Source organism: Leptinotarsa decemlineata, unplaced genomic scaffold (assembly GCF_025532065.1).
Source record: "Leptinotarsa decemlineata unplaced genomic scaffold, Ldec_3_MD MMD2_tig00000133_RagTag_RagTag, whole genome shotgun sequence".
NCBI classification, from domain to species: domain Eukaryota; kingdom Metazoa; phylum Arthropoda; class Insecta; order Coleoptera; family Chrysomelidae; genus Leptinotarsa; species Leptinotarsa decemlineata.
In genome coordinates, this window is record NW_027412542.1 from 785,237 (window position 1) to 800,646 (window position 15,410).

A 15,410-nucleotide genomic window follows, 5' to 3' on the forward strand; every position below is an offset into this window, starting at 1 on the left:
AAAAATTTCGAACCTGCTGGGCATAATGGGGTGGTGCACCGTCTTGTTGAAAATGAATAAATTCATCTTGACATCTTGGATCCTGTGCAATTATTTCAACTATACCAGGTTGTATTGCCTCTTCAAGAAGTTGTAAATAATAATCACCGGTTAAATTCCCATCAATGAAAAATGGACCTATAATATGATTGCCTAATATTCCGGCCAAGACATTCAACTTTTGGGGATGTTGGGTGTGTGTTTCTGCGTATTGTCTTGGGTTTTCATCCGACCAATTCCGGCAATTCTGACGGTTCACGCAACCATTTAAGTAAAATGAGCTTTCGTCCGAAAAACAGATGTTATAAAGCAGCTCGGGATTTTGCTCATATGGCTTATTCCGGCCATTGATGATAAACCTCTGGTACTTAACCTGGGATTGGCGATGACTTGGCATACTCAAAACATATTCAAAAAACATTTTGTGAGATTTTCACTAAACAATTTTACAAAACCGCAATACGTGTTTCGCCATACAATGGCGTCTTCAGGCGTGTCTTTACTAATTATATTCTACATATTCAATGCTTAATATACCTAATTTTAAAATTTGAAGTACTTACATTTCAAGTACCCGAGTTTTACCTAAGTTTGTAATGAATTAAATTACCTGAGCTTATTTACACGTTTGAAAAATATTTAGTACCGGGGAGTTATTCAATTCTAACTGATCATTCCGTAAATTACCCGAATTCTGGAATCTATTGATTTCTAAACATTCCAGAAGATTGAGTTTCAAACTCTTCTCTTCTAAATGTAACACGTAGTACTCATGATTCAACTCATGTCCTTCTGCTAAAAGTGGTTTGCAAATGTGGAATTGGTCTTTCTATTTACAAAACTACTTCTATCCTCTTCAATTCTTTGGAAAAAGGTTCTCTCTGTTTGGCCCATATACAGTTTTGGGCAAGAGCCACAAGTCAGCTTATACACTCCTGATAGAAACATGGCCAAACACTGCCCATAATCTTCAAGACGTTCTTGTTTTTGGTCAACAGTAAGCTCGCGCGGCACCCACTTTGAACAGAGCTTTCCCATAGTCAAATGCTCATGCAATAAAAACCCAATATGTTCTTTTGATATCCTTATAATATCAGCTAACTCACGCAACTTCACTTTTCGATCATTCAAAACGATTTTGTGTATTTTTTTATATGATTTCTGGTGTTACTGTTTCATTTGGACGTCCACTGCGTTCTGCATCATCGGTGTCTCTACGACCACGTATACAAGTCAGCGTTTCTGATGGAGCGGAGTCCTTATAACACATTTCAAGCCATTGCTTCGCTTGAACGGTTTTTTTCTCATAAAGAAGCAATGTAAAATTTAAACACGAAATTGTTTTTGATCCATTGTTTTGAAAATAACAAAAGCAGTGTCACTTTTAGCACAATAACTCACAAACTTATGACTAGAATATAATGAAATGTCAACACCTTTCTTTTGAAGGTTAGTACTAACTGAAAAAGTGGTAAATGCAATAAGACTAGCGCCATCTATGTGTTAGGCCAGATACTTTTTAGCACAGGTAGTATCTTTAATGGTTTTTAGGACTGATAAGTATTAAGCTTATTAATGTAAACATTCTTTTAGCTTCAGTGTTATTGAAATTTCATAAATTAATGAAGGCGCCGTTAATTATGTATATTATTGTGGATATTGGGATGTAAGTGTTTATGATCTGCATGAAAATATGTATATGTGCAAAAATACAAATGAGCAAATATATTCATATTTTTTATTACGGTAGTTCTCTAGTTATATTTCGTGTTATATTTCAAAATCAACCATATAATTCGAAAAAATTTAAAAATCTAAGTCATTCTTGCAATAATAATGTCTTGAAATGTGGCATTCAAGTTTATAACTTATCCAACTGTTTTATTAAACAATGGTTATACATCTCAAAGCCCTATTAGCCTTGAACAGACACCGTGTTACTTCAGGGCTAGCACTAGAGTGCCACCAAGATTTAGCCAAAGCCTCGGTAGATAATAACATTATCCTGAGGTGGGTTAAAGGGCACGACAGGAGTAAAGGTAATCGCATTGCCGATTCTTAAGCCAAGGAAGCGGCTGGACTAAGAATTTTAGGACCAAGTGGCACCCACGGCCTGATGACTTCGACAATTGCGGAACTAGTCAAATGTTACACCCATGCTCAATTTTTAAAGAGATGGGATGAAATCAAAGGATGTAATCTTGCCAGGATCACCTTGGGCGACCCTGGGAAGCTGGCGCCGAAGAAATATCTGGCGATGACCAGGAAAAATCTACGCCTTACAGTAGGATTTCTGACTGGCCACTGTCAGCTAAGGAAACACCTACATAATATGGGGCTAGTGGACACACCTCTATGCAGGATGTGTGAACAGGAAGATGAGACTGTCAGGCATGTCCTGTGCGAGTGCCCGGAGTTATCGTCAATAAGAGTCTTGGCCTATACCTGCCGATATAAAGGAGATGTCTTCCAGCGACCTGTCCACCTTCCTGGAAAGGACAGAATGGACAACTCCTCGGGAGGATGTACAATGGGTCACATGTGGCCTAAGTGCGTGGGCTTACACTCACCCTCCCTACTCTACAGATACAGATACATCTCAAAGTTGTGCTATTATTAATTTTTTGTAAATCCGTTGCTAACATTCCTGTATGAAAAATCTGTTCATTCTTATTATTTCTTATACCTGTACCAAATAAAATAGGATCTTATTGTATTTGTCGTCAATAAAAGGATTTATCTTAGAAATAAATAAGAAATTCCACTTCTATGAAGTTAACATAAAAAATACATTCAACTTACTGATCATTGTTGTTGCTCCAGCAATGGCAGCTTTACTCCCGTGATAAAAGTCATCGACAGTTCTTGTTCCCATAAATTCGAAATCAAAATGAGTGTGGGGGTCGATACCTCCAGGAAGGACGAATCTTCCCTTGGCATCGATTACTCGGGTTCCTCCTGGGATGATGAGATTTTTACCAATTTGTTTAATAATGCCATCTTCAATGTAGACGTCTTCATTGGTTTGGCCATCCTCATTCACGATGGTGCCATTTTTAATGACCAAGCGATTCTGGGAGCTCTGAAAGAAAAACGTTCAATAAATCATTGTACTTGATACAATTGTGTACGACAGATTGGGCCAAATTGGATACTTTTGAACGGAAACTTCTGTTTTCAAACTAGATAGATGAAAACCGATGGCTGTGTCTGAGAGTCAAACTTTTTATGACAAACTCAATGGTGGAAACGACATATCGATATAGGTATATCATCGCTCCTCAGTTACATGTGCATTTTCGAAAAATTGCTGTAACTTTTTCCTGTCAAAAATTTCTTGTTTCTATGAAAACATTTCCAAAGCAGTTTTTCACGTAGAATTCAACGGTGAAAAAATAGTTATTTATGTATCAAGGGAATTAGGAGGGCCTTAATTACCGATGGCAAAGTTTGCGTCCCGAGGGCCTCTGGCCCGAGGGACAGCAATTGCCTGAGGTTATTAAGGCTCATTAATTCCCGTGGTACATAGATAATTTTATTTCTGACCGATTTCAATAAAATTTTGTTCATTTTTGAAACGGAAAAATGTACCAATTCATTACCTTCCCGGTATATTTGAATCAGGTACCGTTGATTATAGTAGAGTTTTCTTGTTGCTAGGTTGTTGCTATGTTACTTGTTCATAAACAGAACTTTGTTATCAAGCTGTGTTTGCGGTGAAAACGTGTTTTCTACCCCAAATATAATGGAGGATATTTTGAAAAAAGCTGAACAAGCAAGAGAATCATTAATTCCATCGAAAAGTGAAGCCGTATACCAAAAAGAATACAAGATATATCTGGACTGGCTGACACGGAAAAATGTTATGCCAAAAGATGACACTGAAACTGTATTTCTGGCATATTTTCAAGAACTGGTAAGGAATTTTCTATGTTTTTCGGTAGATTTGGTAGTAACTGTGTTTATTAGTTTCAGTCAGAAACGTATAGTCCGAATTCTTTATGGACTAAATGGTCAATGCTAAAATCGATGGTGACTATACATGAGAAACGAGATATCACCAAGTTCAATGAACTACAGGCTTTTTTGAAACGGAAGAGTAAGAGTTATAAGCCGAAAAAGTCTGCTGTTTTATCTCCTAAAGATGTTATCAGATTCCTAAAGGACGCTCCTAATGATATTCATTTATTGCATAAGGTAATTTTTTTCTTATTTTCCTTTTTGTGTGTATTTATTTCCTTTTTTTTTGTTATAGGTTGTTTTGATTATGGGTTATTTTGGAGGATGCAGAAGTCAGGAACTTTTGAATATGAAGATATCGGATATAGAGGACCGGGATTCCGTTATGGTAGTGAACGTACCGGAAAGTAAAACTGGTGTATCGAAGAAATTTACAGTTGTGGATGAAAAAGAGTTCTCCGCTTTGCCTTTATTAAGACTTTATATGTCTTTGCGTCCTAAAGGTATTGAACGATTTTTTTTGAGCATCTCAGCCAATTGGAAAAAACATGTTTGGGAAAATCCCCAGCAAAATCGCAATGTATTTAGGATTGCCAAACTCATCTTCCTATACGGGACATTGCCTTCGTCGCACTTCTGCTACTGCTCTAGCCAATGCAGGAGCAACTATGACTAACTTAAAAAGACACGGAGGTTGGAAAAGTTCCACGGTGGCGGAGGGGTATTTGGAGGATAGCATCGAATTGAGAAATAAAACGGCGCGTATGTTGTCTACTTTGTCATCAGAAGAGGCAGGGACCTCGACTGTAGTGAACAGAAGCTCCAGCCATACAAAAGAAGAAATTGTTTCCAGTGGCGGAAGTAATTTTCAGGGAACATTTCAAAATTGTACATTTATTATTTGTAATGACGTGAATAAATAAAATATGGTTCAGTTTTCATTTCTATTTATTTTTACTTGTGAAAGGTAGAGGGAATTATAAAATCTATAATGTCCCAAGGGAGTTATGACCCTCTTTATTGATAGCGTAACTATGACGATATAAGCTTATAATATCCCGGTCAGAAATAAAATATTTTTCAAATGTTATCAATAGTTATTGATGGAAAACAATTTTTTTAAATGACACCCTATATATTTCTGCCTATTTCAATAGAGCTTAGAATTACCTTTCAAAAAATGTGGCATACTTGATGTTTTGCTAGAGTCATCTTTGAAATACAGAGCGTAAAGGTTTTTATTTTATTATTTTAACACGCTTTTGTTAGCTTCACCTGCTTGTACGTATGTATGTTTGTTTGTAACTCTCAAGGTCGGGATCTGTATTTGACAGATTTATCGACATTATTGCTTGATACATTCGTTTATAATGGCACTCCCACTTAGGTATTTAGAAACTTTAAGGCAAAATATTGAACCTCTTGTTGATGAATTGCCACTAAAGAAATTTTTTGTACTAGTGAAATAAATAAATATTTCCACATAAGTCGCTCATTTTCAACTTTAGGAAGAAAGATGTTGACAATGTTTTTACGAATCGAAATGCATAATGAAATATAGGGTGTATCATTTGAAAAAAAATAATCACTTTATGAAATACTTTGAAAATGCGACTGTCAATTTTTTTTGTTTTCGGCATCGAGAAGGCCATTAAAAATGCTACTAGTTTGCCCATTTAACCGAATTCGTAGCATCAATAATAACGGAGCTGGAACACCCTGTATATAGGGAATCCTGCACAGACGCCTGTCGGATATAATCCAACGCCCCTACTGGTATTAGCCAGGGGAGTAGTTGTTTTCTGATAGGTGTCAGTACATTAACCTACAGTGTAGGGAGTTGAGACTGGCCTGCACAAATTGTCCATTTAGATGATTTTATTTATGTTATCATTTATCGTTGACAAAAAATATTATCTTCGTTTAAAAATGGGTCGACTACCATATTTATTTTCCAAATGTTGATTCATTATGTTAGTAGGTCTGAACAATTGGTGATAACATAGACGTAACGGATATTCTGTAATTAACTTTATTTATTCTCCTTACTTCGACGATCACCTGCTAAGAAATTTTGAAATAATTTCAGCTTTATTTGAATTAATGTACCCTTCGAATGAACTCATTAATGCAAATGAATGTAAATATCCGAAAAACAGTCGGCGTTCAACAGAATAAAAACGCAGAAATACGTTCATTAGAGTAGTTAGAGGAAACCATTATATGTTGGTACTTTTTACACCATAAACATATTCTTCAGTGGATCATTAACAACTAGTAGGTTATAACCTACAGGCATGTTGGTCTTCTGACAATGAAAAATAAATTTCGAATTATTTCAACTGGCAATCAGCTGTTTTTCTCTAAGGTAAACGCTAATATCGTGATCAATATCGATATGCACTTTCCGAGTTATACTCGCCACTACAAAATATACAAAAAGTATAAAGGAAGCTTCAGTTTGCAACATCATTGATGACAATGTTCAGATCCAGATATTTATTTCCCAAGTGGATACATTTCTTTCTTTCCATTGATCGTCGTTTACAGAAGACGAGTACTTTGAGACCGCAAGTTGCTGGTAATAGTGGTAATCCAAAAATGGATACAAACGATGAGATTTTAGAATTTGTCGACGAAAACCCTGATATCAGTACAAGGGTAATAGCTGCTCAACTAGATGTTGCTCACATGATGGTTTGGAGAAGATTGAAGGAATAGTAGCTTCATCCCTATCACTTAACCGTTCAAGAATTACTAGATGAAGATTATCTTAAAATAATGGGATTTTGCGACTGGTTCTTAAGGGAAAACAATCGAAATATCAATTTCATTATTCATATTCATAACGCTCACATATGGCCAAAGAAAATCCTCACGCAAAGAAAAAAATCAACACCAAAATACTTTTGAAGTCATTGTTTGGACAGGCATTGTGAATATTAATTTTAAAAGACCAGTGTTCGTTACAAACGATTTAAGCAAATTACTTACAGTTCTTACAGAATGATTTACCAGAAGCTTTGGAAAGGCTAAATTAAGGAATAAAGTAAATTACGTGGTATTTACAAGATGGAGCTCCAGCGCATTTCGATGACGAGGTTGGGGAATATCTTTTCGGTGTGTATACTGGACGTTGGATTGGAATGGGCCCTGATGTACCTGTTTCTTGGCCACCCAGAAGTCCAGATTTTAACCCTATTCACTTTTGCTTATAGTGTTTTATGAAAAGGGATGTGTTTTCTTTTAATATCCGGCGAACGACAACTGATGCATCGGATCATTGAAAGTGCAAATCGATTTCGTCGGAAGCCTATGACCTTCCAGAAAATTTGGTTTTCATTTTCAAAATGGTGCCGAATGTGTATTCCGGTAAATGAAGGCCATTTTGAACATTCATTTTAGGAATTTTTTGTACCTGAAAATGACATGAATACTCAGGTATTACAACTTACTTTTGTTACTCAAAATTTTTGCCGGTAAAAACTGCCTTTTCGAAAAAGTGCTACAAGGTAAAAAAAAATTGAAATAATGTATTAAACCAATGGTTTCCACCATTGGTTTAATACATTGGTGCTGTGACACCAACAAAAACGTCGCCATGGGTATATGGTTATGACATCGAAACCAAAGCCCAACGTCCCAATGGAAGAGTCCAAGAGAGATGAGACCGAAAAATGCATGCCAGGTTGGATCATATACGTCAAGGTTTTTGTCACATAGTTGCTTGCAAGAAGCAATTCTAAGAAAACGTCCGGTATTGTGGAAAAACAATGCATGGCTTTTGCATCACGATAATGCACTCGTTATTGCTTGTTCGTAATTTTTTACCAAAAACAACACCGTAATCATGCCCCGGCCACCGTATTCACCAGATTTGGCCACCTGCGACTTCTTCCTGTTCCCAAGATTGGAAAGACCCATGGAGGGACGGCGTTTTGCGACGATTGAGGAGATAAAAATAGAATCGCTGAAAGAGCTCACGGACATACCAAAAAGTGCATATATCAGAACTACTTCGAGGATTGGAAAAATGTATTATATTTGAAGCGGACTACTTAGAAGGGGACAAAATAGAAATTGATAAATAAAGAAATATTTTTTTGAGAAAAATGAAAATTCACCTCAATTTTTGAACAGACCTCGTATGCGCTGTCAAGTTCCCTTCAACGCGCTGGTGAAAACGCTTGGAATGACATGCGTCTTAAGTAAATATCCATGTACCATTCATCATTAGAATATTCACAGAAATTAAATATTACTTTCTGCAAGTCGCAGCACTGCCCGATAGATGCGGTAACAACACATAGTGTGACAACGAGCAATAATTTATTCTATGCTTTTTCGACATCCCTTCCACATACCGGTGAAAACGCTTGGTGTGACACCAGCCTAAGTATTGGGTTGTTTCAAAAGTTTTGTCAGGTTTAATGTCATATGTTTTTGTTGCTCCATATATCAATAAATATCTGTTCTACATGGTCTTGGTATGGTTGTTTTGATTATTGAAGTCTTTGATGGAATGATGCCCTCTCTACTCTAGAATCTTAAAATCATACCGGCTTGCCGCACTAAGGCAGACCACTCAGCCGGACAGTTACAGAAGGCTGTCATTCTTGGCTCTCTGCGCTTGCTCAGGGCACATGATTCTCGGACCCAATGATCACTTACCCCATGGTGGGAGGAGTGTTCGTTGGTTGATAATGCTGGCGCGCTCTCCCGAATGTATCAGGGCTTCGGGGGATACGGTCTGACCAGCGCAAAGTACGGTTAAAAAATAATTCTGTTGGTCACCGTAACATGACTTCAAATTTAATTTTATGACTCTTCAGCCAATCATAAAATTTGGTTAGTAAAAATTATACAATAAGAACCGCCAATTCTTCAGTCCACGTGGACTAATTCGTTGCGGCATAATTCCTTTGTATTGGTTTTTTTGGCCTTTGACTTCGCCGACACCTTTAAGATTACTATATCGGTTACTTCGACTATAAAGAGGAAAAAAACAACTTTCTGTAGAAACCATCCTTTTTGTAATGGCAAGGTCGGGAACGGACAAGAGACTACACAGTGAAATAGGACGTTAGTCTTTTTTTATGTTTTTATTGTATAAGATCTAAACTCACGGGGTAGTTGATTGTAAAATTTAGGTGCATTATACGGGTGGAAATGGAAGATTTGTATTTGGGGATGACTGAAACTGGACTGTTCCTTGTGGTAAAACTATTTATTGTTGAGAATGTTCTAAGTAAGTAATCAGGTTGACGAGATATAAAAACTATATGTGTGTTGATGAGTAGATACAGTTTTCTAAGTTTCCCAACTTTTAACCATCCTGATTCTTGCATGGCTGAAGATATACAGGGTGTAATATATGTACGTTAAAATATTCATGTGACGTATTCCTGAGACAATTAAAAAAAAAAAAAAGTCTCTATCAACTTGTGTCCGAAAATGCTTCGTTTCGAAGATACGGGGTGTTGAAATTGAATTTTTTTGTTCACTTTTTGAAAATAATTCTTGCAAAAAATAAGTTATTTGCACGAAATGCGGCACCCGGGATTTTTTTGATGTGGGAAATCATAATTTCGTATTAATTTTCATGTAACATCTAGAGGGCGCTGCGTACGCTATCAGTATTTATTTCAAATTGCTCTAACTTTTTTGACAGTAAACTTTTGGTACTTTTTATGAAGAAACCTAACTTCCATACCATGTTACACCCTGTATAGTCATACTTCCGAATACCAAATGAAAAAAGTCAGTTATTCTGAATACGCTATAGACGAAGAGCATCCGATTGTCTTAAAGCAGGTCCATAAACACTGTCGCAATAAGACATTTTTTACATGATCAGTTACTCGTATAGTCTCATTTTCAAGTATGTTTTGAGCAAATCACGATTTAGATATACAATTTTCTACTTCTTTCAGTGATACTATTCATTTTTTTTTCCAAATTTCCAATTTTTTTATCTCTTTTCAGCTTATGTCGTTAAGCGATTCTCGGACAATTTTTCACTAAGAATTCAAATTGAATCAAAGCGCTGCCGAAGCACTCCGAAAAATTAGCTAAGCATTTAGCAATAATAGTGTTGATGAACGCACTATTTAGCCTCGAAGATGAGCCCCTAAGTGGTCGACCTATAGTAATCCAGGTTTTTGCTGGTTTAGTATTGGAAAGGTCAAAAAGCTTGAAATGTGGGTATCCCACGATTTGAACGATCGACAGATATCACGATTCGGAGTCTGTTCTTTGCTTTTACGCAACCAAAACGATCCTTTTTTGGATGAGATCGTCACGTGTATGAAAAGTGGATCCTCTACAAAAACAGGAGACTTCAGGACAGTAGCTGATACACCAGACACTCTAGCTACTTGTCTGATAGATTGTCGATTATCCATTTGTACATGTCCTAAAACTGCAACTTCAACTCGTCATTTCTGACAGGACGGGATACTTCATGTTTTCTGTTGTGAACAGAACCTGAAGTTTGAAACTTATTCATTAACTGTTTAACGTATTGATGACTCACGTTGTGGTCTGGATGATTCGTATCATAAATTCTTGCAGCAGCTTTAGCACATTAATTATTTCGATAATAGGTTGCAACAATTTCTATTTTTTCTTGAGTAAAATAAACCATGTTGGAACACAGTGAACAAGGATGACTCAATAATAATTCGTGAAGAAGTGACAGTGACCAACTATCTACTTTTTGTTCTGCAACAATTAGATTCAACAAAAACTACCAGTGCAGAAAAAACTAACAGTGTCGTCCATTTCAAAACGTTTACTACTAATTAAATGAATTCTACAAATCTAGAAGACCTGCGACAGAGAATTGTTCGGGAATGCCGATTTGTGACTCCGGACATCTTCAATAATGTAAGAAACTGTAGACTGTATTATTGTATTGAACTAGATGGAGGTCATTTTAACCGTGTTGCCATTGATATTACTTTTGTTGACTTCCTCAATAAAATGAGCGACAGTGAATTTTCTGTTTTTTTCCTTAATAAAACGTTCATCATTTAATTTCTCAATAACGAATGAACCAATTTCGAAGCAAAATTACAGAAGTAATAGCAGTACAAAAAACCTTTCAAATAATGTATCATTCGACCCACCATGCCATTGAAAAAATAGGAGGGTAGTTGCAGGGGGGTGAAGTTTCAGGTATGATTTCCATATCAGAATTAGTCCCCTAGAAATAAAAATTGATGTGTTACAGATCATCATGCGGGCGATCCTCGAAAATTGTATTCACCGAGATATTACAGTTCAAAGGAGACTCATGAAAACGGACAAAACTTTTGGAACAACCTAATAAATATCCATTTACCAGTCACCAGTAGAATTTTCACGAAAATCAAATATCACCTTCTGTTGAAATTTACAAATTACATTTATACACAAAGTAAATATTTAGGTGCAAACTATCCTAATTGAATTACTCAAGTATGTGATGAATCTAATATTTTACTATTCAAAACGACATAGAAACTTGTGAGGTTTTTTGAATAACAATTATTCGGACAACTCATACTGTAAATTCCAGAGGATTTTGTTAACTTGTTTTATTCTGTTTGAATCAATTTATTTTATACTCTTTATACTAGAGTTCTATTTCTGTTCTCTCAAAAAGTTGCATATTACTGGATCACAATAACACCCTGAGTAACAATTTTTGTCGAGTTTTGTCCGATTTGAAAGACGTTTTGGACGAGCTCTCGACAATTTCATTACTACAAAGCAATAGAAAGATCTCGCGGTTTTCATTATCCTTCCCAAGACCACTATTCTTCAGTGGCTAAGATATGTCAAGATACAGTGACAGAAATTGGTGTGGTTTCGGTAACTGTCTTCTCAATTGATTAATATTAGAAAGTGATAAAAGTGAAAAAAGTTCTTTTGAGTTTCTACTCCTCCATCTTCTTCCTTACAAGGAAAATAAGAGAAAAATAAATACATCAGAAAAAACTCTTTATAAAAATGTTGAATAATAAATAGGAATAAAAAGTCTATGTGAAAGAACTACTTTCAAATATGTCAATGGTGATTTACACGGAAAACACTTTTTCTCGTTCAGCTTGTATATTTCACATGGTTTTTATTGAAGAAAGGATTTCAGATGAATGAATAACGAATACAAAAAATATTTATTTATCTAACTGTTTCATAAAAGAGCAAAAACTAAAAATTAATGCATTGGCTTTTCACACAAAATATAAAAACTATTTCACTGCATGTTCGAAGACATTTCCGTTAACTTCCAGGTATTTTTCAACTCGCTTCATCAGTCGTGCTGTAAATTGTTTACAGCACGACTGCATGTAAATAACAATTTAATGCATTTAACACAGTCATATATACATTACTAGAACAAATATTACTGGAGTTTTTTCCCAACACCAAACCGTTATTTTAACACCTCGGCACGTGTTTCGATCACCAAGTGATCATCTTCAAGAGGAAGATCAAACTTCCTCTTGATCTTGATCTTCCTCTTGAAGATCACTTGATGAAATAAACACGTGTCGAGGTGTTAAAATAACGGTTTGGTGTTGCGAAAAAACTCCAGTAATATTCATTATTACACCAAAGGTTGCAAACAGTGCATCACAATTACTAGAACAGTTCGAATATTATCTGCCTCATAGTTTGTATCACAAAATTATGTAGCTATTTCACAAAATAAATTGCCCCTATATGTTTTATTGGTACTTCTCAATCGTTTCCACACATAAAGATTGATTGCAGGTTTGTTTTGGGTTGTTCAGAAACTGATCTGAAAGTTTGATAACAATAAAATTTTTTGACTTTACCGAAGTCTATATAATTTTTTCAAAATCGCTATGAGCAAGCAGTCATTTATCCAGACAGAAAAACTCAGTGTGAAATAATACCTAACATAACAGTCGGTTTGTATTAGAAAAAGAAGCTGACAATAATCTACATATTTCTTCAATGTGTTTTCAGAATCCATCACTCATCTTTAGCATTCTGAACTCATTTGTCAATCAATTCTATGACCGTAAGAACATTGACAACATTTTTCAATACTTATTTCACCAATTCTTCAGATACTCGCATTGAATATTCCTTAAGCCTTAAGGGATGAAAATACTTATATATGAAAACCAATTAATGTCACCAGAAATTTTACATGTGTGTACAAAAAGTAATATGGATAAGTTCCTGATCAGTGTAAGATATTATACACACAATATAGGCATTGGTAATTAATAACTTTTTTAGAAAATATTGCGCTTAGGATAAGAGTTCGATCCTATCGTCCAAGCCTAAAAAATATTGAACCAATGAAACAACCCACTGTAGTTGTAAAAATAGGACATACCTAACTACTAACTCTACTGACCAATAAAAGATTATAAAGATCTAATAATTTTATAACTTAACACCTGTTTAGTATGAACACCTGTAAAATGATGAATCCATGTCTTCAGCAGAACAATAATCAAGTTGTACTATTGAATTATTTAATCATATACGCAAAATGTTTTTGAAATCAAAATAAACTGAAGACTGCCAAATTATTTCTAAAGATACTTACCTGCAAATGAATCGGAACTTTTTTCACTGGAGTGCTCATGTTGTAAGCGAAATTCACTAACTCAAAAAATCTATAAATTAAGTGCTGTTAAAGAATGAACTGACTATTATTGTTACAGTAAAATTTTAATACAGCTATAAATGCAATTTGCATTCACTATTACTCACTTCCGCACTCCCTATATCACACACCGATCACGTATTACTAAATTACTACGGCTAAAAATAATTATCAATAAAGTCGTGGGTCGTGGGTAGTCGTATTAGTCGTATAGTCGAAATGTCGAAATATCTGAGAATATTAAAGCATAGAGGAGCGACGAAAAAGATATTTGCGTGTTCCCTTTTCATTGACGCATGCGTGAATTTACTGTCACTGTCGGTGCTTGGTACTTGAGGCGCAGTATAATATGTCTACAAAATTGGAAATTTCAATGACCCCAAACTATTTGAACAAAAGTGTTTAGGAGTAATTCACTTTGTGAAGAAGTTGTCGTTAGGGAAACGCATGTTAGAAGACGTTCCGAATTATAATTTTATCATTTTTCAAACTATATTTGAGAGTATATTTTTATTAGTGTATTCCATTATCTATCATTATCCATTGAACATCAAAACAGTCTCTGTTTTATACTGTTTGATGAGCCACCCAAGAGCCACCCTACCAGGTCGTTGATAATCTATGATGAGTTCCACCGGTGCCACACACCACACGCCAAATAATTGAGGTTTATCGAATGAATTATGTTTTTAACGTCTCGCGACAGTTGGAACTTGGCTCTCTTGGTGTGGAAGGGAAAAATCTTGGCCTCGATTTTGTTTGTAATTTGGACATTCGAATTATAGCGAATTGGAAGTCGGAATTCATTAGTTGAATGACGAAAGAATATGAAGCGAAATAAACAGTGCTTTTCAAAGGCAATGGGCAACTTCAACTTTCAAGCAGCAAAATGTGTCATTTATCAATTATTGGCAATATTTAATATTGCCAATATTAATTTCTTTTATCCAATTTATTCCATTGTAACACTCATTAAGTTCTATTTCAGATAGTGTATAGATTTCGAATGTATTTCATGAGAAATTCGTTCAATACTCACACTAATTAGGTAAAGTGGAACTAGATGAAATAAAAGTTTGGTGACTTCGTTTTTTTTTTAATTCTTTCTCGGTATATTCCAGTGTTTCCCCCATTGAATTTCAAAAAATTTGGTTACCAAATTGTAAGTCAGGGTTAATTACTGACGGAGTTGCAAACAAAACTAACGAACTTGTATTTTTATGGGTTTTTATGGTTGAAGCTTAGATAATCTTGTGGAATTTATTGTGGTGACTCCATTTGTCAATCAAAATGATTCATTTCCTATCTTTATTCAATCTCGCTATCAATAAAAGAGAAGATAAATGAACTGTACATTTTTTATAAGCATGAAAAGCTAAGTGGTGGAGGGATTAAACGCAATGCGCATGTGTGAAATTTATGAAAAGCATAGACGGTCTAGAATAGAGCATCTCTCGCCACAGAATAGTGAACAGTTCTGTGCTCTTGCACAGCGGTATCTGGTGAAAACTTCAATCGTCCCAAGGGCATTTCTGTTTTGGCAAAATTTAAATATTCCATGCTTTCTAAGAAATGTTTTCATTATTCTTGATCATTAGATAGAAATTTGGAGTAATTTTTCTATCATTTTTGATAACTCATCATGACTAGATTCAATGAGCATTTTTCCTGAGAATAGTACAGCGAACGTGTCACGAGAGGCAGCACTAGTAGTAGGGACAAACATAAACTGTTCACATGTAGAACAGTGTTATTTACGTTATATCAATTTATT

General features: G+C 35.3%; 1 protein-coding gene across 3 annotated transcripts in view; it reads right to left on the bottom strand.

Moving 5' to 3' along the window:
* Positions 1 to 13,882, bottom strand: part of CRMP (Collapsin Response Mediator Protein) — a 38,741-nt gene extending 24,859 nt beyond the window's left edge. Inside the window, exons 1-3 of one of the 3 annotated variants that reach the window (XM_074172459.1) lie at positions 13,744 to 13,882; positions 13,577 to 13,646; positions 2,842 to 3,121 (exon numbers count right to left, since the gene is read on the bottom strand). In XM_074172459.1, coding sequence (XP_074028560.1) covers positions 2,842 to 3,121; positions 13,577 to 13,615 — 319 coding nt within the window. In that variant the 5' untranslated portion in view covers positions 13,616 to 13,646; positions 13,744 to 13,882. Of the gene's footprint in view, positions 1 to 2,841; positions 3,122 to 13,576 lie in introns of all 3 variants that reach the window. The other 2 variants (XM_074172460.1, XM_074172458.1) reach the window with 2 other exon arrangements.
* Between the last annotated feature and the right edge of the window lie 1,528 nt (positions 13,883 to 15,410).